Source organism: Dasypus novemcinctus, chromosome 6 (assembly GCF_030445035.2).
Source record: "Dasypus novemcinctus isolate mDasNov1 chromosome 6, mDasNov1.1.hap2, whole genome shotgun sequence".
Taxonomy (NCBI): Eukaryota; Metazoa; Chordata; class Mammalia; order Cingulata; family Dasypodidae; genus Dasypus; species Dasypus novemcinctus.
Window position 1 is genome coordinate 22789999 of NC_080678.1, and position 26826 is coordinate 22816824.

The 26826-nt window shown below is 35.3% G+C and overlaps 1 protein-coding gene across 7 annotated transcripts in view; it reads right to left on the reverse strand.

Moving 5' to 3' along the window:
- The window catches only part of ATRNL1 (attractin like 1), an 899374-nt gene that overhangs the window by 684233 nt on the left and 188315 nt on the right, over window positions 1–26826 (reverse strand). For all 7 annotated transcript variants that reach the window (XR_011648991.1, XM_058298321.1, XM_058298320.2 and 4 more), the window contains exons 14-16: window positions 25815–25947; window positions 15066–15247; window positions 199–412 (exon numbers count right to left, since the gene is read on the reverse strand). Coding sequence is in view for 6 of the 7 variants with exons in the window: in XM_058298321.1 (XP_058154304.1) it covers window positions 199–412; window positions 15066–15247; window positions 25815–25947 (529 nt within the window). In the remaining variant the exon portion in view is untranslated. The remainder of the gene's footprint in view (window positions 1–198; window positions 413–15065; window positions 15248–25814; window positions 25948–26826) is intronic.

The following is a 26826-nucleotide window of genomic DNA, read 5'->3' on the forward strand; positions in this document are numbered from 1 at the left end:
AGTTAATGCTGAGATCGCTAATAGTAAGTGGGGAAAGTTGATAAAAATGAAATTTACATAAAAGTCAGAGAACAGGCATCATAAAAAGACATTGAAGGTTCCTTCAGGCCCCCAGAATATCACACCATGGAAGGGGGTAGTGGGATGAGAGGTTGGAAATACTCTATTTTTAAAGAAATACTAGGTTACTGTACTTACCAACAGGTTTTTCACAGACAAGTCCATCTGCCATAGAAGTACAAGGATTAGCTTTTAAACCTGCTACTGCAGCCCTTTCTAGGTATGCACAGAATCCAGAATCATTTGGTTCATCAGGAAGCCATTGCAGTGTTGTGTTTGTAAAAGGAGACATGTCTTCCCATCCCCAGTAGGATATATTGATCTTGCGCAGGCCTACCCAAGGTGATACCTTCTGTAAACAATAAGAAAATGAGCATTAAAAAAGTTAGATATAAAAATGCCACATCATATTCTTTAGCAAATAGTTCAGATCATTAAAAACTGCATTTGAAAATATATGCAACTGCTTTTCTAATGATTTCTAGTACCAAGGATAATTAACAATTCCAGCATATTTTGGAGAAGAATGTAGAATAGAACATTATTTTTGAAATTATTTTGTGTTTAGCTACATGTTTGGAATTAATTATCAAGGCCCTGTAAACTCAGTTTCCTATTCTATAAAATAGGGATATGAGATAAATATCTACATTAAGAGGTAGGATCATTAGAAAACACTTAACATGCTGCTGTTGCTGACTTCCACTCCTACTACCAGTCTAATCAGCTATGCATTTTAAAAAGTCTAAGGATAAATTGCCATTATCTGCACTGTGCAGAAATAGAAACCATGTCAACAAACAATATAGAGTCTTAGTGAAGCATTCATAAAAGTTTCACAAAAAAACTTGAAAGAACAACCACCTCACTCCTAGTTCAGACCACTGCTACTACAAATGGGCGTTTATATAATTTTAGATAAATTAATGTCAGTTGCATTCATTAATAAAGATATTAAGAAAACTGGCAAAATCTCTAATACCTACATTTTAACTAACAGATACCATATGTGGTGGTTTGAAACTATGTATGGCAGAAAAACAGTTATTAGAGTTAATCCATTCCTGTGGGTATGGACCCACTGTTAAGCAGAATCTTTTGATGAGGCAATTTCAGCTAAGATGTGACCTATTTCATTCGGGATGGGTCTTAATCCTCCTTCTGTATTCCTTTATAAGGGAATATAATTTAGACAGAGAAAACCACAGAAGAAACTGAAAGCAACGAAACCTGGAAGAGTAGGGAGAGACCAGCAGACTTCAACATATGCCTTGCCATGTGGCAGAGGACCCAAGAATCAATGGCAGCCAGTCTTCAGGAAGAAAGCATTGCCTTGATGATGCCTTGCTTTGAACATTCTTGCAGACACAAAATTGTAAGCTTATACACTAATAAATTCCCATTATTAGAGCCAACTCATGCTATGGCATCTGCTTTCAGCAGCCTAGCAAATTAAAACAGATTTTGATACCAAAAGAGTGAGGTGCTGCTATTGCAAATTCCAAAAATGTGGAAACAGTTTTTTAATTGGGCAATGGGTAAAGCCTCAGAGAACTGTGCTTGATAGAAAAGGCCTAGATTACTCTAAAGAGACTATTGGTAGACATATGGACACTAAAGGTACTTCTAATGTGGCCTCAGACATAAATGATGGATGTGTCATTGCAATACTGGAAAAAAGGCAATCTTTGTTTTAAAGTGGCAGAGAACTTAGCAAAATTGAGTCCTAATGTCAGAGGGATGATGAGCTTGGATATTTAGTTAAGGTTTTCCAAACTAAATGTAGGACGTGCTGCCTAGTTTCTTCCTTGTAGCTTACAGTAAAACACAAGATAAAGTGATAAGCTGAAAACTGAACTCCTTGTACAAAGAAACCAGAAATTGATGGTTTGAAAAATTCTGAGCTTCCAGAAAATGAGTCCTTCAGAGAACAGTCCTCCATGTGAGGGTTTAACTGAACATAAAAGCAGTCAGCCATTTCAGAGCAAATCAGGATTAGAGGTACCATTATACAGGAAGGATCCATTAAAGGCCTACTGTCTGATGGTTTGGACCCTGTGTACGGCACTTGAGATCAACAAGTTTTTTTGTGAGATCATTATGAATGAAACCATTGCCAGCATAGACTAAAAGGGACAGGAAAGGAAAAAAGGCAGGGCAATGGAAGCTGAGGTCTGGAATGAAGACATTTTCTTGGGCCAAGAGAATGGCTCAACCTATGAATATAGAGGGTAAATATGTCCTGGTACTTGGAGAAGGCAGGCCTTCTGCCCCATTATTCAGGAACAGTGTTACCACCCCAGTTTTCTCAGATGTCTGAGGGATTGTGGAGAGCCTGGCTGCCACCCTGACACTTGGGGAGGTGAAGCCAAGTACCTGGCTATCACCCCAATGCTTGAAGATGTTGGCACCTCATCCCAGTAATTAGGGAGAGCATGGTCACTGCACAAACACTCAGGAAGGGTGGGGGCCACTACTCCATCCGGACTGGAGGACAAAAAATTATTCCATAGATGACTCTCAGACCTTGAAATCTAATGAAGTATGTCTTGCAGGGTTTCTGAATTGTTTGGGACCTGACTCCTGTTTTCCTTCCAATTTCTTTCTATGAAAACGCAAATGTTTCTCCCATGACTGTCCCTCCATTGTATACTGAAATCAGATAACTTATTTTCTAGGCTACACAGGTCTATAGCCAGAGGAGAATTTTCCCCAGGACATACCATACCTATAACTGATTTTGATGAGAATTTTTATTTAGCATTATTACTGATAGGGTTTAAGGTTTTCGAGATATTTTGATGGAATGAATGTATTTTGCATATGGAAAGAACATGTCTTTTGGGGGCCCAGAGGGTGAAGTGTGGTTGTTCAAATGTACCCCAGAAAAGCATGTTCTTAAAATTAATCCATTCCTGTGAGTGTGGACTCATCAGAAGTAGGATCTTTTGATGAGGCTACTTCTGCTAAGGTGTGACCTACCTCATTCAGACAGGACTTAATCTTATTACTGGAGTCCTTAATAAGAAAATGTAATACAGATAAAGAGAGAAAACCATGGAAACAAGAATCTGAAAGTAATGATACCCAGAAGAAAAGGGAGAGACCAGCTGATGCCACCATGTGCCTTTCCTTAGGATCCCTAGCAACTGGTCTTCAGGAAGAAAACATCATCTTGATGATGCCTTGATGTGGACATTTTCACAACCTCAAAACCGTAAGCTAATAATTTCTCATTTTTAAAAGCCAACCCATTTCATAATACATTGCTTTCAGCAACCTAGTAAACTAAAACACCACATAACTAAATATTCTTGATGTTATCACTAATATTTCAAAATTAGCTAGAAAACAAAATATATTCTATATTTATATATATCCTTTATTTAATCATTACTTCAATTTTTAAAATTTAATTCTTATGGTGCTCAAACAAATAATGAAATATTTTTAGCTCAAGCAACTTTCTTCCAACAAGAAACCTCCCCTTCAAGAAATTCTAAAGGGAGTTCTGCAGGAAGAAAGGAAAAAACAGGAAAGGCAAAGTTGGAGGAGAGTATAAGACCAACAACAACAACAAAAAAGACAAAAAAATAAACAAACAAAATATGACAAACACAAATCCAATCAAAATATGGCTAACACAAATAATTCCTTGATAGTAATAACACTGAATGTGAACGGATTAAACTCACCTATCAAAAGATTCAGACTGGGACATTGGATAAGGAAATATGACCCATCCATATGCTGTCTACAAGAGACACATCTTAGACCCAGAGACGCATGGAGATTGAAAGTGAATGGCTGGAAAACAATCATACAAGCTAACAATAACCAAAAAAAGGCAGGAGTAGCTATATTAATATCAGACAAAATAGACTTTAAATGTGAAACAATTGTGAGAGACAAAGAAGGATACTACATTTTAGTCCAAGGGAAAATCTGTCAAGAAGATCGAACAATCATAAATATCTATGCCCCTAACAAGGGTGCCTCTAAATACGTCAGGCAAACGCTGGAAAAACTAAGTGAAAGAATAGATACATCTACAATTATAGTGGGGGATTTTAATACACCACTATCAACTCTGGACAGAACATCTCAAAAGAGAATCACCAAAGAAACAAAACATCTGAATAGTATATTAGAGGAGCTCGATCTAATAGACATATATAGATCGCTACACCCAAACACAGCAGGATATACATTTTTCTCAAGCGCACATGGATCATTCTCCAAGATAGATCATATGCTAGGCCACAAAGAAAGGCTGAACGAATTCAGAAAGATTGAAATCATACAAAACATTATCTCTGACCACAGTGGAGTCAAGCTGGAGATTTGCAAGGGACAGAAGCCCAGATTTCACACCACGATTTGGAAATTAAACAGCACACTCTTAGAAAAACAGTGGGTCAAAGAGGAAATCTCAAAAGAAATCAATGACTACCTTGAAACAAATGATAATGATAACACAACATACCAAAATTTATGGGATGCAACAAAAGCAGTACTGAGAGGGAAGTTTATAGCCATAAATTCATATATCAAAAAAGAAGAAAGAGCAAAAATTGAAGAACTAACTGCACATTTGAAGGAATTAGAAAAACAACAACAAAGTAACCCAACAGGAAGAAGAAGGAAGGAAATAACAAAGATAAGAGCAGAACTAAATGAAATAGAAAATAAGAAAGCACTTGAACAGATAAACAAGACCAAGAGCTGGTTTTTTGAGAAGATTAACAAAATTGACAAACCTTTAGCAACACTAACAAAGAAAAAAAGAGAGAAGATGCAAATACACAAAATAAGAAATGAGAAAGGCGATATCACCACTGACCCCACAGAAATAAAGACTATCATAAGAGGATATTTTGAAAACTATATTCCAACAAAAATGACAATCTAGAGGAAATGGATAAATTCCTAGAAACACATAAGCAGCCCATATTGACGAAAGAAGAAATTGATGATCTTAACAAACCAATCACAAGCAGAGAGATAGAATCAGTTATCAAAAATCTCCCAACTAAGAAGAGCCCAGGGCCAGATGGCTTCACAGGTGAATTCTACAAAACATTCCGGAAAGAACTGACACCAATCCTGCTGAAACTATTCCAAAACATCGAAACAGAAAGAACATTACCCAACTCCTTCTATGATGCCAACATTACCCTAGTACCAAAGCCAAACAAAGACATCACAAGAAAGGAAAATTACAGACCAATTTCTCTAATGAACCTAGACGCAAAAATACTTAACAAAATACTTGCTAATCGTATTCAACAACACATTAAACGTATTATACACCACGACCAAGTGGGATTCATCCCAGGTATGCAAGGATGGTTCAACATAAGAAAATCAATCAACGTAATACACCATATAAAGAGATTGAAGGAAAAAAATCATATGATCATATCTATCGATGCAGAAAAAGCATTTGACAAAATACAGCACCCTTTCTTGATAAAAACACTCCAAATGATTGGAATACAAGGAAATTTTTTGAACATGATAAAGAGTATATATGAAAAACCTAAAGCCAATATTGTTTACAATGGAGAAATCCTAGACTCCTTCCCTCTAAACTCAGGAACAAGACAAGGATGCCCACTGTCGCCGCTCCTATTTAACATTGTCTTAGAAGTACTTGCACGAGCACTGAGGCAAGAACCAGAAATAAAAGGCATTCAAATTGGAAAGGAAGAAGTCAAAATTTCATTATTTGCAGATGACATGATCTATACATAGAAAACCCTGAGAGATCTACAACGAAGATTCTAGAACTCATAAATGAGTTTAGTAAAGTTGCAGGGTATAAGATCAATGCGCAAAAATCAGTAGCATTTCTGTACACCAATAATGAGCAAGATCAGGAGGAAATCAAGAAACAAATACCATTCACAATAGTAAATAAAAAAATCAAATACTTAGGAATAAATTTAACTAAAGAGGTAAAGAACTTATACAACGAGAACTATACAAGATTGTTCAAGGAAATCAAAGAAGACCTAAATAAATGGAAGACTATTCCTTGTTCATGGATAGGAAGACTGAACATTATTAAGATGTCTATCCTACCAAAACTGATATACACATTCAATGCAATCCCAATAAAAATCAACGCAGCCTTCTTTAAGGAACTAGAAAAACTAACTATGAAATTTATTTGGAAAGGAAAGAGACCCCGAATAGCCAAAGACATACTGAAAAAGAAAAACAAAATTGGAGGAATCACACTACCTGACTTCAAAACATACTATAAAGCTACGGTGGTGAAAACAGCATGGTATTGGCATAAGGAGAGACACATAGACCAATGGAATCGAATTGAAAGCTCTGATATAGAACCTCACATATACAGCCACATAATATTCGATAAAGCCACCAAACCCTCTCAATTGGGAGAGAGTGGCCTATTCAACAAATGGTGTCTGGAGAACTGGATAGCCATATGTAGAAGAGTGAAAGAGGATTACCATCTCACACCTTATACAAAGATCAACTCAAGATGGATCAAAGACCTAAATATAAGAGCCAAGACCATAAAAACCTTAGAAAGCAGTGTAGGGAAACATCTACAGGACCTTGTAATAGGAAATGGATTTATGAATATCTCACCAAAAGCACGAGCAGCAAAAGAACTAATAGATAAATGGGACTTCCTCAAAATTAAAGCCTTCTGCACCTCAAAGGAGTTTGTCAAGAAAGTAAAAAGGGAGCCCACACAGTGGGAGAAAATATTTGGCAATCATATATCTGATAAGAAACTTATAACTTGCATATATAAAGAACTCCTATATCTTGAAAATAAAAAGATAAACAACCCATTTAAAAAATGGGAAAAAGACTTAAACAGACACTTCTCCGAAGAAGAAATACAAATGGCAAGAAAGCACATGAAAAAATGTTCCAAATCTCTAGCTATCAGGGAAATGCAAATCAAAACCACAATGAGATACCATCTTACACCCATAAGATTGGCAGCTATGAATAAAACAGAAGAATACAAGTGCTGGAGAGGATGTGAAGGAAGGGGAACACTCATCCACTGCTGGTGGGAATGCAGAAGGATCCAACCATTCTGGAGGACAGTATGGCGGTTTCTCAAAAAACTAGCCATAGATTTGCCATATGACCCAGCAATACCACTGCTGGGTATATACCCAGTAGAACTGAAAACAAGGACACAAACTAATATATGTACACCAATGTTCATAACAGCATTGTTCACTATTGCCAAAAGTTGGAATCAACCCAAATGCCCATCAACAGATGAGTGGATCAATAAAATGTGGTATATACACACAATGGAATACTACTCGGCTGTAAGAACAAACACACTACAAACAAATGTGATAACATGGATGAATCTTGAGAACCTTATGTTGAGTGAAGCAACCCAGACATTGAAGGACAAATACTACATGACCTCAATGATATGAAATAAACAAGCTGCCCTAGATAGCAAGAGACTGAACGATAGGCTTGCAGGAAATCGGAGGGTGGAGGAAGGATATGAGCCGATGTCTGCAGGGGTGGAATTTAAGACGAGATGGTGGTAAGTATGAACACAAAGAAGAGATAAAAGGGGGGCAAGGGGATGCCTTTGCTTGGGGCTTTGCGGGTTTGAGGGTGGCTGGGGAGGGACGGATGGGTAACGTTGCCCAAAAGTGGGGGGAGGGAGGGGTAGCATACGAACACAGGAGAGGGTCAGGAGGTGGTGGAGAGTAAAATGCCGAGAAAATCATATCAAAATATAATAAAGAGGGTTACCTGTTTAGAATGCTCGGAGGGGAGGGTCTGATGCAGGACGGGCTCCTGGGGAATGTCTAAATGCTCATTCTGCCAGAGTGGGTGACACCATGGGGTGGAATCCCAAGTAGTGAGAGTGGGGGTGGACCCACATCCTGGGGAGGACTAATGCCATCAAATAGAGGGAACTGTATCCCTCGAGAGAAAGGGTGGCTCCCAGGGCATTGGGGCAGATGAGCAAGTTAGGCCCTGAACACTATTCCATCTATCTCTGGAAGTGGCTCCTCAGGAAACGGAGGTTGGCTGTCACTGTGGGCACCAAGGTGGAAGGGAAAATGGACGTTAAATGTGTGGAACCAAAGTAAATGGGGGGCAAGAGAGGAGTTTCTTGAGAGTACACAAGGATGGATATAAAACATGTAATATTACACCATAACATAAAGGAGATGACAGACTGATAATGTAAACCATAATGTAAAACATAGGATAACTAAAAATGTAAAGAACTGTGTATCCTAAAGTATGCACCATAATGTAAGCACAGATGTTACCTTGTTAGAAAGCTAATATCTCAGACTCTGTACATCACCTTAAGTAAATATGATATGAATAGGGCGTAAGAGTATCACTGTGGAAGGGAAAAGGTTTTCTGGTGGATGTGTGGGAGTGCTGTATATTATATATATGCATTGCTGTGGTCTAGGACTCCTGTGAAGAAATGCTGAATAATTAGGGGGGGGGAAAAAAAAAAAAAAAAAGGATAGGATGTGGAATTTTTTCAAATCAACATTCTTTATCTAAGTTCTTTATCTAACTTTATCCAAGTTCTTTATCTATCCTTTAAGCCCATCGCTATATGCCATTCCCTAGTAAGGGACCATGACATTATATTGGGCTTCAAATTTCGGGGAGTTCTGGATCACAGAGTGTTTCAACAATGGCAATGGAGGGATACTGGTATGGGATACCAATGACAGGTGATATATGGCTGACAGGGAGCTGTACAGAACATATGTCCAGGGTGCATGGTAATGATTGGATATACTCATAGTGGCAACAATTAAAAACCACAGCAGGGGGGGTACTGGGTTCCTGGCCAGTGGTGCTCTGTCGTGGTCCCTAGGGGAGCAGCGACAGTCTCCCAGGTACAGCGGCGGGGACCGGGAGGGAGTGAGGGTTCAACAGTGAGCCCCTGATGCTAATGACTATGCTTGTGAGCTGATAAACCTAAAATAAGAACAAGGCCTAGAGCAACATTGTGCCTGGGAATTTCCTCCTATCAGCCTTCATGTTACTCAAATGTGGCCAGTCTCGAAGCCAAACTCAGCATGTAAATGCAATGCCTTCCCTCCAGCGTGGGACATGACACCCGGGGATGAGCCTCCCTGGCAACGAGGGACCACTATCAACTACCAACTGATGATGCAACTGGAAAAGGACCTTATACAGAAGGTTCAATGCGGATCAGCAGAATATCCATGTCTACATAAAATAACATGACTTTAAAATGCTGTTTGACCTAAAGTAAGGGGGAAATGGAAAGGAGAAATGAGTTTATATGGCTACGAGTTTCTAAAAAAGAGTCTGGAGGCTGGCAGAAGGATTGCCCTCATGCACAACTGAGCAGAGTCAGAGAGACAGATAAAGCAGATACAACCCCCAGATATTGGTTCCTTTGAAGGCTAAAGAGACCCATGAGAGTTATGGTCATGGCCGATGGGGTTAACTACCAGGGCAGATGGCCCCTCTTTGGAAATGGTGTTTATGTGTGATGAATCTGGACTCAGATGGGATCTCCCTTCATAAGACTTTCATGCTAATGTGCTGGAGGTGCAGTTAATGTTGGGGTTTAAGATATATTTAGGGGATTTGAATCTCTGGACTGACAATGTGATAGCCAGGTCCTGAGCCTCAACAGACTCCAGCACCTACAATCTGATTTATTGGACTTACCACACTCAGCTAAGATGGAGTTGAAGAAGGACAATCACCACACCATGGAGCCTAGAGTGATTACAACTGAAAATGGGAGGACTGCATCCAGCATCCATGTGGAATCTGAGCCTCCTCTTGACATAGAGGTGCAATGGACACAACCAATCCAATGTCCACATAGAAGAGGTGGCATTGGATTGGGAAAAGTGGACATGGTGGACGATGGGTATGGGGAAAGGCAGGAAGAGATGAGAGGTGGAGGCGTCTTTGGGACATGGAGCTGCCCTGGATGGTGCCTCAGAGGTAATCACCGGACATTGTAAATCCTCACAGGGCCCACTGGATGGAATGGAGGAGAGTATGGGCCATGATGTGGACCATTGTCTATGAGATGCAGAGGTGCCCAAAGATGTACTTACCAAATCCAATGGATGTGTCATGATGATGGGAACGAGTGTTGTTGGGGGGGGAGAAGGGGGGTGGGGGGGTGGGGTTGAATGGGACCTCACATATATATTTTTTTTAATGTAATATTATTACAAAATCAATTAAAAAAAAAATGTAAAAAAAAAAAGCAACTTTCTTTACAAAATTCTATTAAAGTACCCTAATCTTAATATACATGACAATGTATGTATTTTCTAAGATACTAAGTTATCAATATCATGTTACAATGTGAAATGATTTTTTAAAAACTCCAAATTATCCCTTGTTTTACATCATGGTCCATCAGGATAGAGAAAGATATATCTTCTTATCTGTTTTAGTTTGCTAGGCCAAAATACAATATACCAGAAATATACAATGGGGACTTATTACTTTACAAGCTTACAGTTCTGAGGCTATGAAAATGTCTATCTCAAGGCATCAAAGACCAACTGCCAGTGATCTTGGACTCCTCTGTCACATAAAAAGGCACATGGCAGCATCTGCTGGGCTCTCTCTCCTTCTCCAGGCTTCATTATCTTCAGCTTCTTGTGTTGTGGCTTTCACACTGTTTTATGACTCTCTCTTTCTCTGATCTCTCTCCATAGTCATCCCATTTCTATAGGACTCCAGTAAGAGGATTAAGATCCACATTTGGCACACCTTATTAAAGTAACCTGGTCAAAGGTCCTTAACTGAAATAATCTAATCAAAGGTCCCACCCACAATGGATTCACAGCCACAGGAATGAGAACATGATTTTCTGGAGTACATACAGTCTCCAACTACCACACATCTGAATCTTTAACAATGTAGAAATAAGATATTAATATCCAGTGTTCATTCTACATGTGTTGTACAAATTGTTCTAGATAGCTTATAAAAGATGGCCATAGGCCTAGAAATTTGTGAAGTATATAAATACAATGAATTTTATATGGTAGACGCACAAATATTTCTTGGATAAAATTAAACTATCTTATCACTGCTCATTGTAGCAGTTTGATATTGTTTATGAATTCTAAAAATAGATATTGGCTTATGCTTGTGAACTGGTCTGTTCCCCTAGGCATATTAGCTTATATTGGATTCAGAGGTTTTACTTTTACTTGATTAAATTATGATTACGGCTTTACTGGGCCACATCAGTAGAACATTCAGCACTCCTTTAGCTGACTAATACACTCATTATGACAGTAGTTCACATATCACGTAGCACAGTTTTATACACACATAGTCAATAAATTTTGCTAAACAAAGTTCATTAGAACAGAGACGGTTATCTACAATCTAGCACAATGCCTTAGACAGAGAAGGTACTTAATAAATAATATTTCTAATTATAAAGATAAACATGCTGCTTCACATTGTGATCATCATATATATCATATATTATTCTGAAAGATATTTTGATAACAAAAAAGCTATAACATTTTTACAGTACTTGATAATAACAGCAGGAGTCAATCCAGCATAGATATTTCAGATTAATTGTTCTGCTTCATTTTATAACAACTCTGCCTACATTTCTGAACTATTTATAGTAAAGTCAAGTTATTTAAAATGAAATATTATTCCCAAACTCATCATGATTAGAACATGAGAGGAAGGGGAAAAGAACAAGAAAATGAAGCAGCTAATAAACATCTAAAATAACTATTGCTAACTTAATAAACTGGATAGGTAGTTGAAAATGAAAGGTAAATTACTATATGATGAAAATTTGCAATAGCATACCATAAATCAATGTAACATTTCATTACCCATTTCCAATAAGTAAATGATCATTTATTTGACCCAAGATATCTCTTTAAAGTGAGTGAATTTGTCACAACTTTTTTGCCAAAGGTGGGTTATCATAAGTTTACACAACTTCAGCAACTAAGAATACAGTTTATTTTATATACAGGTATGCTTAAAGGAATGTCACTCTGAGGACCTCTCCACCTTTGAAAGCTTGCTAAAGCTCTACTTTCAGATGAAACAAAACATTTCTTCTTACAGGTCTGTCATCCTAGCCTGCAAGCCATTGAGTCTAAGCTCATCACACATTCAAAATAGTTGTTAGTAAGCAAGAAAAATAAGCAACTAACACAAGGAAACCTGAAACATGTAACTTCTCAAAATACCTCAATTCAAGGTTATTGGGTAAAAATTAAAAACAGTACATTTTAAACAAGGAAGAAGCAAGAGAGCGCTAATGCCCAAAACTAGTACTTTCTAAAACTCCAGTAAAACAAATAATAATAAGCTTTTTATAAGTGATAGACATCCAGCAGAACTCATTTTTAAATGTTTATTGGTAACTGGTCCTCATGTTTTACAGCAAAGAAATGAAACTCCTGCTGTCACAAGAATATAGACAGATCTTAATTTCTGCTGTGTGTTCCACATGCTTACAAATAAAACTTTAGAAATATACCTTGTCACATTTTTCTAAAGTATTATAAAACCAGTAATTCTCTCCTGTACACTGTCACATACATCTTACCCTCCACACATATGGAACCCATAGTAGCTTTCAAGCAAGACAAACACAGAAAAAGCTGGCAGGCTCTCTGGTCTCCTTACAAATGTCCTCATGTGATGGCTAATGTGAAGCCCTGCAAAACTTAGGCAGGACATTCCTCTAGGAATTCTCCTTAAATCTGTATTACTAGTCAGATGTTCATCTTCTACTATCATGTATCATCATGTGGGAGTCTGTCCTCAAAATTATCACACTACAGTACAATGTGGTTGTCTCTTTACCGACAAAATTCTTGGGGAAGTGGTTGCCTTTTAATCTCTGATTCTCAGCAAGCAGTGGATTGCCAAGAGTGGAGAAGGTGCTCAATAAATGTGTAATAACTGAGCAAATATTGTCCTCTCAGAATCCCAGATACAGTTCACACAAAAATGGTTTTAGAGACCAATTGCTTATACAAATTTAATGACAGATTTTTTTATTCTGTCTGTTAATACTAGACGTATAAAAAATTTATTGTATGTATCATATTGTGATATATACTTCAAAACATTTGAATTTTTTAAAATTTTATTAATGGGGGTACTGTCCTATTGAAAGAAAGTGGTCTTAGAAATTGGATTATCCATATCAATACTCATGAGAAAAATACTAATATCACCATAAAAGGGTAGGAGTAACAGTGAATTGAATATCTATGAAAAATTTTCAAAAGGAACTGTGTTTAAGTCTCACTAGTTTTATTTTAACATTTATACATAACTAGTGTTAAAACATTTTTTTAAAATCAGATGTATGTTCCCTTGTTATTGGAAAATCAGAAACATATGTTCCTATTCATCATAAATTAGGAATGATCTTAGATAAAAGAATTTAGTATAACTTTAAGGGGAATTAAGGGATTTGTTATTAAGCATGGAAGAATTAAAACTCCACATTTCAAACATTTTTTCACAACCAATGTCAATTATTAACTAACTATTCAGCAAATAATTCACTTAGTTACCTATGAATTCGTTTTACAAATAATGATTCCTGGAAATAATAATAAAAGCAATAGTAGGAACAGAAGTGCAAAAGTAGTAACTTTTATAACTAAAAAATGATGATACTATTATGCCCAAAAATAAAATTTAACTATATTACTTATATGCACTATCACATTCCTCCAATAAATATTCAAGGTAGGTACTACTATTATCCTGGGTTGAGGAATCCAGTGTTGAGGAGGCTAACTTACTGTATTTTTTTATCCATAAGTTGTAGGGATAAGCAGTAGAAAGCAGGCTTTCTACCCTTCTGGCATACTATCTAAAATGCTGCTTAAAAATCAGCTATACCAAACTAAATCAAGAAAGCATTATTTTAATGTTTCTATGCAAGTAATTGGCAATATTTGCTCTGAAAATTTTTCAAGACAAAATCGTCTCTGTCACACTATACAGAGTGGAGTTTCAAAATATCAACAGAACACTTGTACAAATAAAGCCCAAAATACTACAATACCCAAAAATCTGGCCTAATATAATTTTTAAAGTAATATCTGAATTATAGACATATCTCCATTCTGTGTATAGAAATTGCGCTGCTTTACATATTATTTATTATAGGACATTTGTATGTCTGCATGTATCTTAAACACTAGGTCAAATCCAGCACAATCCTCAAATGGAAGACATTTATTACTGTTTAGCTTTATAATTTACCTGATTTATATTGACAGAGTTCGAATTCTATTTTTCAGATGACAAATTTATATTAATATAAATCAAATAAGTATATGAACTAAATAAGTTATTTCAAAACTAGATTTAGTAAATTATTTTCAAGTATGCTACTTAACTCTTAAAAGATGACTATATTTTAACATTCCAAGAACAGAAAATAAATACACCATCTGTAAATTTCTCTTAGAAATGTCTTATAAAATGAAAATTCAATACTATTTCCTAGGAAATATCTAATTTTCCATAAAATAATAAATCTCTAAAACACTAAAACTTTCCAAGTGCTATATGTTCTAACAACTTCACATGCTTTAAAATCTGTCTTAGTATGCTAAACTTTAGGTGTTTTTACTATAAGGAACACTTCAGGTTATGAAACAACTACACTTCAAAACAAATTCTTAAATTATTTACATAAGTTTTTTAAAGTATATTTGTTCATACGAGATGATTTCAAGGTAATGTGAAACTATGAATTACCATAAAAACATGAGATAAGTAATTTAGAAAACCTTATTACCAGATACATATACAGAATGAGTCCTCTGTCAGTCCAATTTTATAATCAGTTCCTTTTTATTTCCAAGATTTAGTAAGAAAGATGTATTAAAATAAAAATAAATCATTTCCAAGAATTGTGGGATTATCATAGCATTTTATCATAATACATAATCAAGTACAGTTTTTACCTGTTGGGTATACTTCTGTATTTCATCCAGAACAAATTCCACTTCTTTTGAGGTAGTTAATGAAGCAAGATTTCCACTAAGGTTATAGCAATAAAGTTTTGCATTGTCATAGCTTTCTCTACTGGAATTGAGCCTAAGACAAGCATCTCCAATATGACTCCATCCTTCTCCACACAAATGAGCTAGTAAAAAAAAAAAAAAAAAAGTTTCATTTTAGATTACAAAAAAAAAGTCTTTTTTTTCAGAATTCTACACATAACTATTAAATGATTTTTAATGAAGGTATTAAAATACCTTAACATAATTTCCTTTTAAAATTTTGTCTAATAGTTTGGTGGAGAACGAGAACAGAAGATCCTAAATTTTTTCTTTGATTCTTAAGCAAAAAAAGAATTCTGTTGCTCTGCAAAATCTGTTAAAATGTGATATACTTGTTAAGTTTCCTATGTAAAATCTAGTGTATTCAGCTAATATCATATTCAATGGTGAAATGCTAAAGGCTTTCCCTCTAAGATCTGGAAAAAGACAAGGATGCCTACTGTCCCCATTCTTATTTAACATTGTGTTAGAAGTACTACTCAAGCACTTAGGCAAGAAAAGACACATAAGGCATCCACATTGGAGAGGAAGAAGTAAAAATTTCACAATTTGCAGATGACATGAACCTATAAATAGAAAGCCCTGAGAAATTTACAATAGTTTCTGGAGCTGATAAATGAGTTCATTAAAGTGGTAGGATATATGATTAACACACAAAAATCAGTAGCATTTCTGTACACCAATAATGGCAGTCTGAGGAGGAAATCAAGAAAAAAAAATTAATTTACAATAGCAACTGAAAGAATCAAGTACAGAGGAATAAATTTAACTAAAGATGTAAAGGACTTGTAGGCAGACAATGATATAACATTATTAAAGGAAATCAGAGACAACCTAAATAAATATAATAATAATACAAGTTCATGGATTGGAAAACTAAACATAATTAAGATCTCAGTGGATAATGAAGACCCACACAATAAACAAGAAAATATTAAACTCCCATCCTGGGATGTTCTGCTATGTTCCCTATTAGAGGGACAAGAATCTCTCGAGAACATAGGCAGTGCCTAAAAAAAGAAAACAGACCAATATGTCAAGCGTTCAATATTATTGCAAGTAACTATGAATCTTTTATTCTTCAAAAAGTGAAACTCAGTGGTTACTCTAGGTGCTGAGGGGAAGGGGAGGTAAGGATAGAACAGATGGAACGTAGGGCATTTTTAGGGCATTAGAATTGTTCTGCATGATCTTGCAATAACAGATACAGGCCATAATTTCCTCAAAACTTATAAAACGTATGGTGCAAAATGTAAACCATAATATTAACTACTGACTGTGGTTAGTAGTAATGCTTCAATATTTGTACAATGGTAGCAAATGTACCATCCATGTGTAAAATGTTACTAATAGGGGAAAGTGGAAAAGGGGGAGCGCGTTGGGAATATGGGAACTCCCAATATTTTCTATGTGACTTTTCTGTAACCTAAAGCTTCTTTGAAGCAAAAATGTAAAAAAAAATAGGACACTGTAAAAACATATGGAAGAAATTGTCACTATACATATAAGATAACAGATTTTACAGTGATGAAAGACACAATGTATAAAAAATTTATTTTTTAAAAATTGCATTTTATTTATTTTTTTAATTGTCATTATTTTATTATTAATTTTATTAGGCTATTTTTTTGGCTTTGTTTTTGGAGAGGTTTGGATAGCAGAAGGGTCACAACTGAGGGAGGGAAGATTCACTGGCACGGGGTGTAGGTGATGGGGGGATGTTTGGGGAGGAGTGCACCTGGAACATGACTCTAAGGCATATGAATACGTTCAGGTGTTTATGAGGTGTTGTCTAGATAGGTGGAGACCCATAAAATAACTGGAAGAATATCGAATTCCCATCCTGGGGTGTCCTGCTACTTTCTCTAATAGAATGACAACAATCCCCCAAGTACAAAGGCAGTGCCTAGTGAAGGAATACAGTCACTTACGCCAGGCCCTTGATACTGATGAAGGTTTACTTGTGAAACTGAAACTTAGGCTAGTATTATATATTGTCTAAGAGTACTGTTTTGATATAAACTGGGTTCTCTGAATCTTTAATTATAACGTTGGGCAGAGATATCTCATTTCATTTATGCTTAGTAAAGAAACTATAACATTTCTTCTCTAATGTTTGTTTTTACACAACTATTCAGATATTTCTAAATTTTGAATAGTTCATCCATAGAAAATCCAAACTGAACTTTTTTGGGGAAGGGGAGATACAGGGTATTGAACCAGGGACCTTGCACATGCGAAGCAGGTGCTCAACCACTGAGCTACACCCCCTCCCTGCAAACTGATCTTTTAAAAGCTGCTATTTTCTAAAACACAGACTTATAAATATATTATAATGTTACTGTAGCAGTTTAACATTGATGAATTCCAAAAATAAATACTGGGTTATGCTTGTAATCTGATCTGTACCTGGGCATGATTGAGTTATGATTAGGGCATTGTCCCCCACCAAGGGGTGGGGACTCACAGATAAAAGGCATGGCAAAGAACAGAGTTGAGGGTTTTTTGATGTTGGAGTTTTGATGTCGGAGTTTGATGCTGAAGCCTTTTGCTGGAGCCCTGGAAAGTAAGTTCACAGAAGCAAGCCCCACAAAGAGAGAAACCCTGAGTCCAGGGAAAAGAAGCCTGAGGAAAAAAGGAACCCAGGAAGCCTGAACCCTCACAGACGTCAGCAGCCATCTTGCTCCAACACGTGGAAATAGACTTTGGTGAGGGAAATAACTTATCCTTTATGACCTGGTATCTGTAAGCTCCTACCCAAATAAATATCCTTTATAAAAACCAACCAATTTCTGGTATTTTGCATCAGCACCCACTTGGTTGACTAATATAGTTACATCCTGGTGTGCACTAATTAGAAATGCAGTATGTCATTAACACACTGATCTATAAAGTTACACAGCATTTAGTTTTCACTTAGTTTCCATTTTAGTTTCCATTTAGTTTCCATCTTGTTTTGTATGATGGGCCTTGGGTGCATTGGTGCAACCTTTATTGTTTTAAGGTAGCAGTTCTCAAATTTTTAAGTCTCAGGACACCTTTCATTCTTAAAAATCATTGAAGATCCCACTGAACTTTTCTTTATGTACAGTATATATACTTATATTTACCATGTTAAAAAATCAAAACTGAGTTTTTAAAATGTATTTTATCACTTAAACTAATAATTTAAAACATATTATAAGTTAACAAAAATAGCATATTTTAAAAATTATAATATTCAAAACAAAATAGTGAGAAAAGTAGTACTATTTTACATTTTTGCAGATCTCTTCTATTTCTGGCTTAATATAAAAGAACTGTATTTTCATATCTGCTTCTACACTCAATCTATTGAAATCTCACATGCCAGGAAAACTCCATTATAAACCCATTAGAGAATGAGAATGTAAAAAGCAAATAATATTTTAGTATTATTATGAAAATAGTTTTGACTTTACTATTCCTCTGAAAGGTACTCAGTGGACTTTTTTTTTTTTTTGGTAACTGCTGTTCTAAGGATTAAACTGGGTACCACTAATAATAGAATGTCTGGAATACAGGAATCCCTTCAATAAACTATAATTACCATTTTGTAAGTTTGTTTAGGTTATTTTTGGTTTCCTTTTGAGGCCACACAGTACCAAATCACTTCAAAGAAATATTGCAAACGTTTTACTTAGATTTTTATGTTTTACATTTTACAGAATCAAAAAACAGCTGATTGACAATACAAATGAAAAAATACATAGGCCCTTGAAACTAAAATAAATTATATCAATAGACCAAATGTCTTGATATTTTAGGTTTTCATAGTACTGAAAATCAACTCAGTTATGGAGACAAAAGGAAAGTAGTTAAGGAAGATGGCCGAGTAGGAATCTCCAGAAATTAGTCCTTCCACCAGAACAACTATTAAACAGGCTGGAATGGTCTGAACTATTTTGATCTGCTCCATTTTCAACCTGGGCCGGTTCACCCCTCTTTAGGCAACCTTGAACTAACTATTTTGAAACTCTCGAGTCCAGCAGAATACTGTACAGCATCAAGGCAAGAGTAGGAGGAAGAAGCAAAAGCAACTTGAGACGACAAAAACTGTGTAAGAAACTACTGAGGCAGGTGGCCTAGAGCAAAGGCTTACCTGCTCTAAATCCTGCAGTGCAAGATGAGGAGAGAGAGATCTGTTTCCAGGGAGGTAGACGGGGCATTAAAAGCTCCAGTTAACTTGGGAACTCCTAACCTAAGTCCACTAGCAACCACAAGGCCAGGAAGTGGCAAAGGCCCAGAAAAGACAGGGAGGAACCTGCATTTTGCTTTCACCATGAACTAACCTGCCAGATAGGATGGCTGAACTCTAAAAGAAAGCAACTGCCAATGAAAAGCCAAAATGTAAAGACAGTTAAAGATGTTTTTTGTTTAGATTTCCTTGGTTATGCTAGCTCTCCTGACACTCAAGGAGATCTCTGTCAAACCTCCAGCAAACTCAAGAAACATACCTGGGATTTATCTGGGAATAAATCCCAGAGTTAACATTTTAAAATATTAAAATGTACAGGGTACAACAAACGAATACAAGGCAAACAAACAGAAAACGATGGCCCATCTAAAGGAAGAGGATAAAAATGCAGAAAACATCAACAAAAAAAATACTAAAAAAGAGACTTTAAAAAAAGAAAAGAAAACATGATCTTCAATGTGCCCTAGGAGATGAAGGAAAATGCAGAGAAAAAATGAAAGGATATCAGGAAAACTGTTAATATGCTCAGGGAGATGAAGTAAAATACAGAAAAAGACAATATGAGAATCTTAATAAAGAGATAGAAATTTTAAGAAGGAACAAAACAGAACTACTGGAGTTAAAGACCACAATAACTGAAATGAAAAATTTCCAGGAGGGTTTCAATAGCAGATTGGGTTGGCAGAAGAAATAATCAGGGAAACCAAAGACAGGACAATTAAAATGTGTCAGGCTGAGGAGCAGAAAGAAAAAAAGAAATATAGAAAATGAAAATAACCTAAGAGACTTCTGGGACATCATCAAGTCTACCAATAGACACATTATGGGAATCTCAGAGAGTGAGGAAAGGGAAAAAGAGACAGAAGAAATAATCAAAATAATAATGACAGAAAACTTTCCAAACTTAGCACAAGATCTGAATATGTACATCCCAGAAGCCCAGAGAACACCAAACAGGACAAAGTTGAAGAAAAATATACCCAATCATATACAGATTGAATTGCTAAGAGCAAAGGACAAGGACAAAGTTCTCAAAGCTGCAAGAGAATAGCAATATGTTATATACAAGAGAGTTCCAATTATATAAAGTGTCACCTTTCCATCAGAAACCATGCAGACAAACAGGCAGTAGCTTCAAATACTTAAAGTGTTGAAAGAAAGCAATTGCCAACCAAGGATTTTATATCTGGATGACTTTCTTTCAGAAATGAGGGAGAGTTAAGATATTCTCAGTTGTTCACCACCACTATAAGCAATGCTAAAGGAGTACTTCAGACTGAAAGAAAAAGGACACTAGACAGTGGTTCAAAGAAATAAAGAACTGCAGTAAAAGTATCCATTTAGGTAGTTATAAATGTTAGTATTATCGTACTGTTTCATTGGTAACTTCACTTCTTAGTCCCTAGAGGTGCTAAAATGTAAATGCATAAATTGAATAATAAATTTATGATATGGATATACAATGTACAAAGATATAATTTATAGCAGGTAAAAAAATGTTGGTGAAACAGAGAAGTATAGGAACAGTGGATGTGTATGCAAACAAAATCCCATGGCACATGAAAAGAATTATGCACCATGAGAAACTGTATTTATCCCAGGTGTGCAATGGTGGCTCAACATTTAAAAAATCAACTAATATTATACATCATATTAAAAGAATGAAGGAAAAGAACAACATAATAATCTCAAATGATGCAGAATATCCAACATACTTTCTTGATAGAACACTTAGACAACCAGAATAGAAGGAAATGTCATCAAGATAAAGGGCATATGTAAAAAACCCACAGCTAACATCATCCTTAAAAGTGAAAGACTGAAAGCTTTCCCTCTAAGATCAGGATGTCAGCTATCACCACTATGATTCAACATTATACTGAAAGTTCTTGCCAGAAGAATTAGACAAGAAAAAGAAATAAAATGCATCCAAATTGAAAAGGAAGAAGTAAAACATTCCCTGTATTTGTCAGGGTTCTCTAGGGAAACAGAAACAACAGGAAATATCTATAATAGTATAAGATTTTATAAATTGTCTCACATGACCATGCAGATGCACAAGTCCAAATTCCATAGGGCAGGTTACAAACCAGGTGCTCCATTGAAGGTCCAAGATGCGTTCCACAGGAGACACTGGTCTGAAGTAGAGATGGGAATTCTATCTCTGAATGCTGAAATCACGTCCCCTTTTAAGGCCTTTAACTGATTGGATGAGACCTCACTCATTGCTGACAGCAGTCTCCAAGTAACCAGTCATATATGCAATCAACCCACTGATGATTAATGTCCATGAAATGCCCTTGTATTACCATTAGACCAGTGCTTCCTTGAATAAATAACTGGGCACCATTACGTGGCCTAGATGACAAATTAGCCTAACCATCACAGTCCACTGCTTGTCAACTTGGAAGCCAGACATATCACCTTATACCATATTAGTCTCTAAATAAAAACAATAACAGATATATATATATCTGCCTAACAATATTCAACAATATTTCTGCCTAACAATATTCAACTGTCCTGTTTACAACTAGAAATGCACTAAATCCCTCCAAAAGAGGATGCAAGCCCTTGAATAACATTCACTCTTAAATCTGACATCCTTAACTACTATGACATGAAACTAACACAACTTATGTCATATAAAGGGAATGGTTAGGGAAGGAAACAAAGATATTCCTTTTATGTACATATACAAACATACTTAAAAGAAGAAAAATATTAATAACTATTACAGTTCTCATTGCTGTAACTGGTCACACTGTCAAAGTTTGTATTTATTACTACCTTCTTCCACCACCCCTTCCATGTTCCCTTTACCCTCAGCAAGCGCCTCAGCTAGCTGAAGATTTTTAGCCATTGTTAGCCCTGCTTGGATTGGATTGCTGCAATTTTCTATTGACTTTAATCACGGGGCATGTAGTACTAAGAGACATCCTAAGGGATCTCCTGTATTCCAGGCAAACTTTTCTTTACCTCCATTGTGTAGGTACAGTACTATTTCTCTTTGATCATCAGGATCATCACCCCAACCAGCAGAGTAATTCCTTTCTTTGCCTGTTGATTCAGAGGCATGAGGATTCCAAAGTAGCCAGGTGGCAGTCTTAACTTCCAGTTCAACAGAATCATTATTATGTTCCCTGGTAGAAGCACTCCTTTTGGAACTAAGACCTGTTGACCAGCAGAGCTTAAGGTTTCAGGGACAGAAAGAAAAATTTTCCAAGTGGATCATGAGGAGTAATAGTGAGTGGTGCCACTCCTGTTTCCAAACCTTGATTCCTGGACCAGTGAATCCTGGCTATGGGAGAAACACCACCATAGAGTGGATGCTGATTTAGAACATACACATCCTCCTGGAGAACTTGCCCTGCAAGTTACTGCCCCCTAGTTGGTGCCATAATTGAGCCTTCAAAAGGTCATTTTTAAATGGTCTGAGATGATGACAGTACAATGTGATGAAACCAAGAGCTACTGAGGGGACAGTTTGAATAGATTGTATAAAATATGGGGCTGAATCCAGTGGTGGAAGATGGACTATGATTAACAGGACAAATATGAGAACGCTCTCTCATGAACTATAACAAATGTATAATACTAATACAGGGTGTTAATAATCAAGTGGGCTGGCAGAAAATACATCAAATGTAAGATATGGGCTATAGTTAGTAGTAATATTTTGTTGATGTTATTTAATAGTAACAAAAGTTTCACAATAATGCAAGATATTGGTGATGGGGAGATGTATGGGATTCTTGTATGATAATATGTATGCTTGCTTTGTAAGGTTGCAACTTTTACTATATATACTTATTGTTTATATATGTTCATGTATGAATGATACACTTCAATAAAATTTTATTTTTAAAAATGGGCAAAATACTTGAATAGACATTTCCCCAAAGATACACAAATGGCCAAGAAGCACATGAAAAGATGTTCAACATCATTACCCAATAGGGAAATGTAAGTCAAAACCATAATGAGATATCACTTCACAGCCACTAGAATGCCTGTTGTTTTTTAAAAATGGGAAAATTCCAAGTGTTGGAGGGTATGGGAAGAATCAGGAACACCATGGTGATAATGTAAAGTGGTGCAGCTTCTGAGGGAAACAATTTGGCAGTTCCTCAGAAAACTAAGGATAAAACTACCATATGACCCAGAAATCCCATTGTTTAGTATATACCCAGAAGAAATGAAAGCAGGGACTAGAATGGATATTTGCATACCAATGTTCAGAGCTGTGTTATTCATAACTGCCAAAAAATGGAAAAAACCCAAGTGTCCTTCAACCAATGAATAGATAAACGAAAGTGGTATATGGTGCAATAGAATATTATTCAGCTATGAAAAAGAGTGAAGTTTTGATACATGTGACAGCATGTATGAACCTTGAAGATATCATGTTGAGTGAAATAAGCCAGTCACAAAAGGACAAATGATATCACTGATTTCAAACAGAATAAGCAAACTCATACGGTCAACATATAAACTAGAGGTTACTAGGAATGGAGTAAGTGTAGGGAATAGGGAGTTAAGGCTTAAAATGTATAGAGTTTCTCTTTGAGATGATGGAAAAGTTTTGGTAATGGAGGTGATGATGGTAGCATAAGATCGTGAACAACTGAATTACATATTGGAATGTGTTTAAAGGGGGGAATTTAGGTTGTATGAATGTATGTCACTAGTATGAAAGTTTTTAAAAATTCATGGATCTGCACATGGACTATAGTTAATAGTACAATTATAAAAATTTGCTTTCATCAGTTGTAACAAAATTACCACACCAATGCAAGGTGTTAATAATATTAGAACACTTTATTTTATGTGTGATTTTTCTAAACCCACAACTTCTCTAATAAAAAAGGAAAATAATTATTTTTAAATTCAAATTGAAAGTTATGAGATCTTTTTTTTAAAAAAAAATCCAATTCACCAATTTTTGTGATAAAGTACAAATGCTCTTGAGACTGGGTCCTCCAGAATATTCACTTCCTTTATACAAGCTGAATGGAGTTCAATTATTTATACTCACTTGGATGCTTAGTAAGCATGAACTCAGAACCAGGAAAGTTAGTGTATGTTCAAGATTTGTTTGTATCTCTAAAATAATTGTCTGCTTAACAAGAGCCCTTATACCAAAGCAATATTTCTTTTCCTGGGCAATGAGTAGGTGGGTACTCATGAAGTTGACTTTACTAACACTTTTCCAATTTTCCTTGGCAACTAAATTCCTTTCTTATTGAACAGTCTTCCTTTAAATATATAAATTCCTTCAGTCAAGTTTTATTTTGGTCCAGGATTCACTTTGTGTTTTTAAAGAAACTCTGTAAATATCTTTACTGACCTATACACTGATTAGTTCAACTCTTAGAGATCAATATCACTTTCAAGTTCTTAGTGTCATTAAATCTTTTCAAATCCTCCCTACTGCATCAATACTCTCTAATTTTCTTAAAGTGAATATACATATACATATCAATATTTTAAAATTTTAAAGGTAAGTATATAAGCAAACTTCCAGATTGGAATAAACATTACAAAATATGGTACTTTTAAAGGCAATCTAATTTTGATTTTATTGCATAAACTTGTAGGAGTTTCTTCAGACATTTATTCTGTGTTGGAATTTTCCAATACTTGTTATTATTACATAGGTTAAGAAATTTTTCAATGGAGAAAAAATGAGAGAGTAGCAGAAAACTCAACAGAGATAGAACATTGATTTAATAGTTATAACTCTGCCTTTTATAAGACATGAAGCCTTGGCAAGTCACTTAACCAATGTGTGTCTCATTTTATCTATATAACAAGAACACAGAACTGGATAAATACCTATTTTGCATTCTGATTTTCTGATTTTATCTTTTATATTCAATGAAACTACTAAGAAGTATGTTACCCATGAAAAATAAATTGTAATTGATTTTTAATATGAGCTTTGCTCTGGTTTATAGAACTTGAATGCTCATAAAATGATATTTATTATAAATGTTACAATTTATAATAAAAAAGCAGTCAGAAAAATAGTTCACTAAATTTAAAAAATAAAGGGAATTTAACAAATATGGTAAATGTGTTAACATTTGTTAAATCTGGATATTAGGTCTGTGTGCGAATGCTTATTATTTTCTATGTTTTTAAGACAATTTTTTTAAAATTGAAAAGGAATCTGATCAAGTTTATATAAATACAAGAAATTGGAAACATCATAAAAGAATGGGAAACAAATGCAATTTAAAACTTTTCTTTCCCAACTTTTTGAAATTAAAAATCAAACAGAAACAATATTATTATGACTCCAATATCACTGTATGATATCTGTATTGATTAAATTTTTAAAAATGAAATATTCTTATCAAACACCCCTTACTCTAATGATAATCATATGCAGAATATAAAACTCATTTACCAAATTTTAAAATCATTACCTGGTAATGCCTGGCATTCTTGTTGTCGCTGATCCCACTGGCAATTCAAGTTTAGTGAACAGCTTTTACAGCTGGTAAGTTTATTACAGATTTGTTCATTTCTCACATGACATTTAGTGTAGTTTCTGACAGACTGAAAAATTGAAAGATAAAGCATGTTATTTTTCAAGATAAAGCAACGATTCTTAAACTTCCATATATATATAAATCACCTGATAAACTAAAATACAATTTCTAGCTCCAAATCGAGTTCTACTGAATCAGAATCTCTCTTCTTAATTGCATTGCTAAATTATACTTCTTTAATAAATAAGAATAAGTCCTTACTGAAAAAGTGCAAATTAATAGAATTTGAAACAGAATCATCTAATGAAAACATCTGTTAAAACTGAAAAGAGACTTCACAGTCATTTCCTTTAATGATTACATGGAATAGTTCTAAACTTAATAAGATCATAATTCAAAACCTGTGGGAATGAAACAAATGAAAAGTAGTAAAAGACATGCTTTATCAAAATACAATTCAATCTGAGAAGATAAATTCCTTTCTCAATAACTCAAAATAACTTTGCTACATTCATGAGTACATACATGGGTACTAAATTTTAAATATCCATGATCTTTTTCCTGCATCTATTTGTCACACTTCCTTCACTGAGGCTGCAAAGAATGTAGAAGAGTTACTTTTTTTTCAATCTTACTATACACTATAGTAATTTTTCAACTAATTCCTGCACTGAGAGGTCAAAGGTTAAAGATCAAAAAACAGGGAACATCTGAACAAGTTCAGATACTTCACATGTTATTATCTATATCTATGCTGAAACTTGTCTCACGAAAATCACATACTGACATACTGAATTTTGGGGCCCAATTCTTTCTGTAATTCTTTATAACAGAAAAATACAAAGGACTTAATAAGGACTTAATACTATGTGACTATACCCTGAACCCCATCCCAATCTTTTTTTCCTCCATAGGTATAAATACTTACCTCAGCCCTTCTCATTTA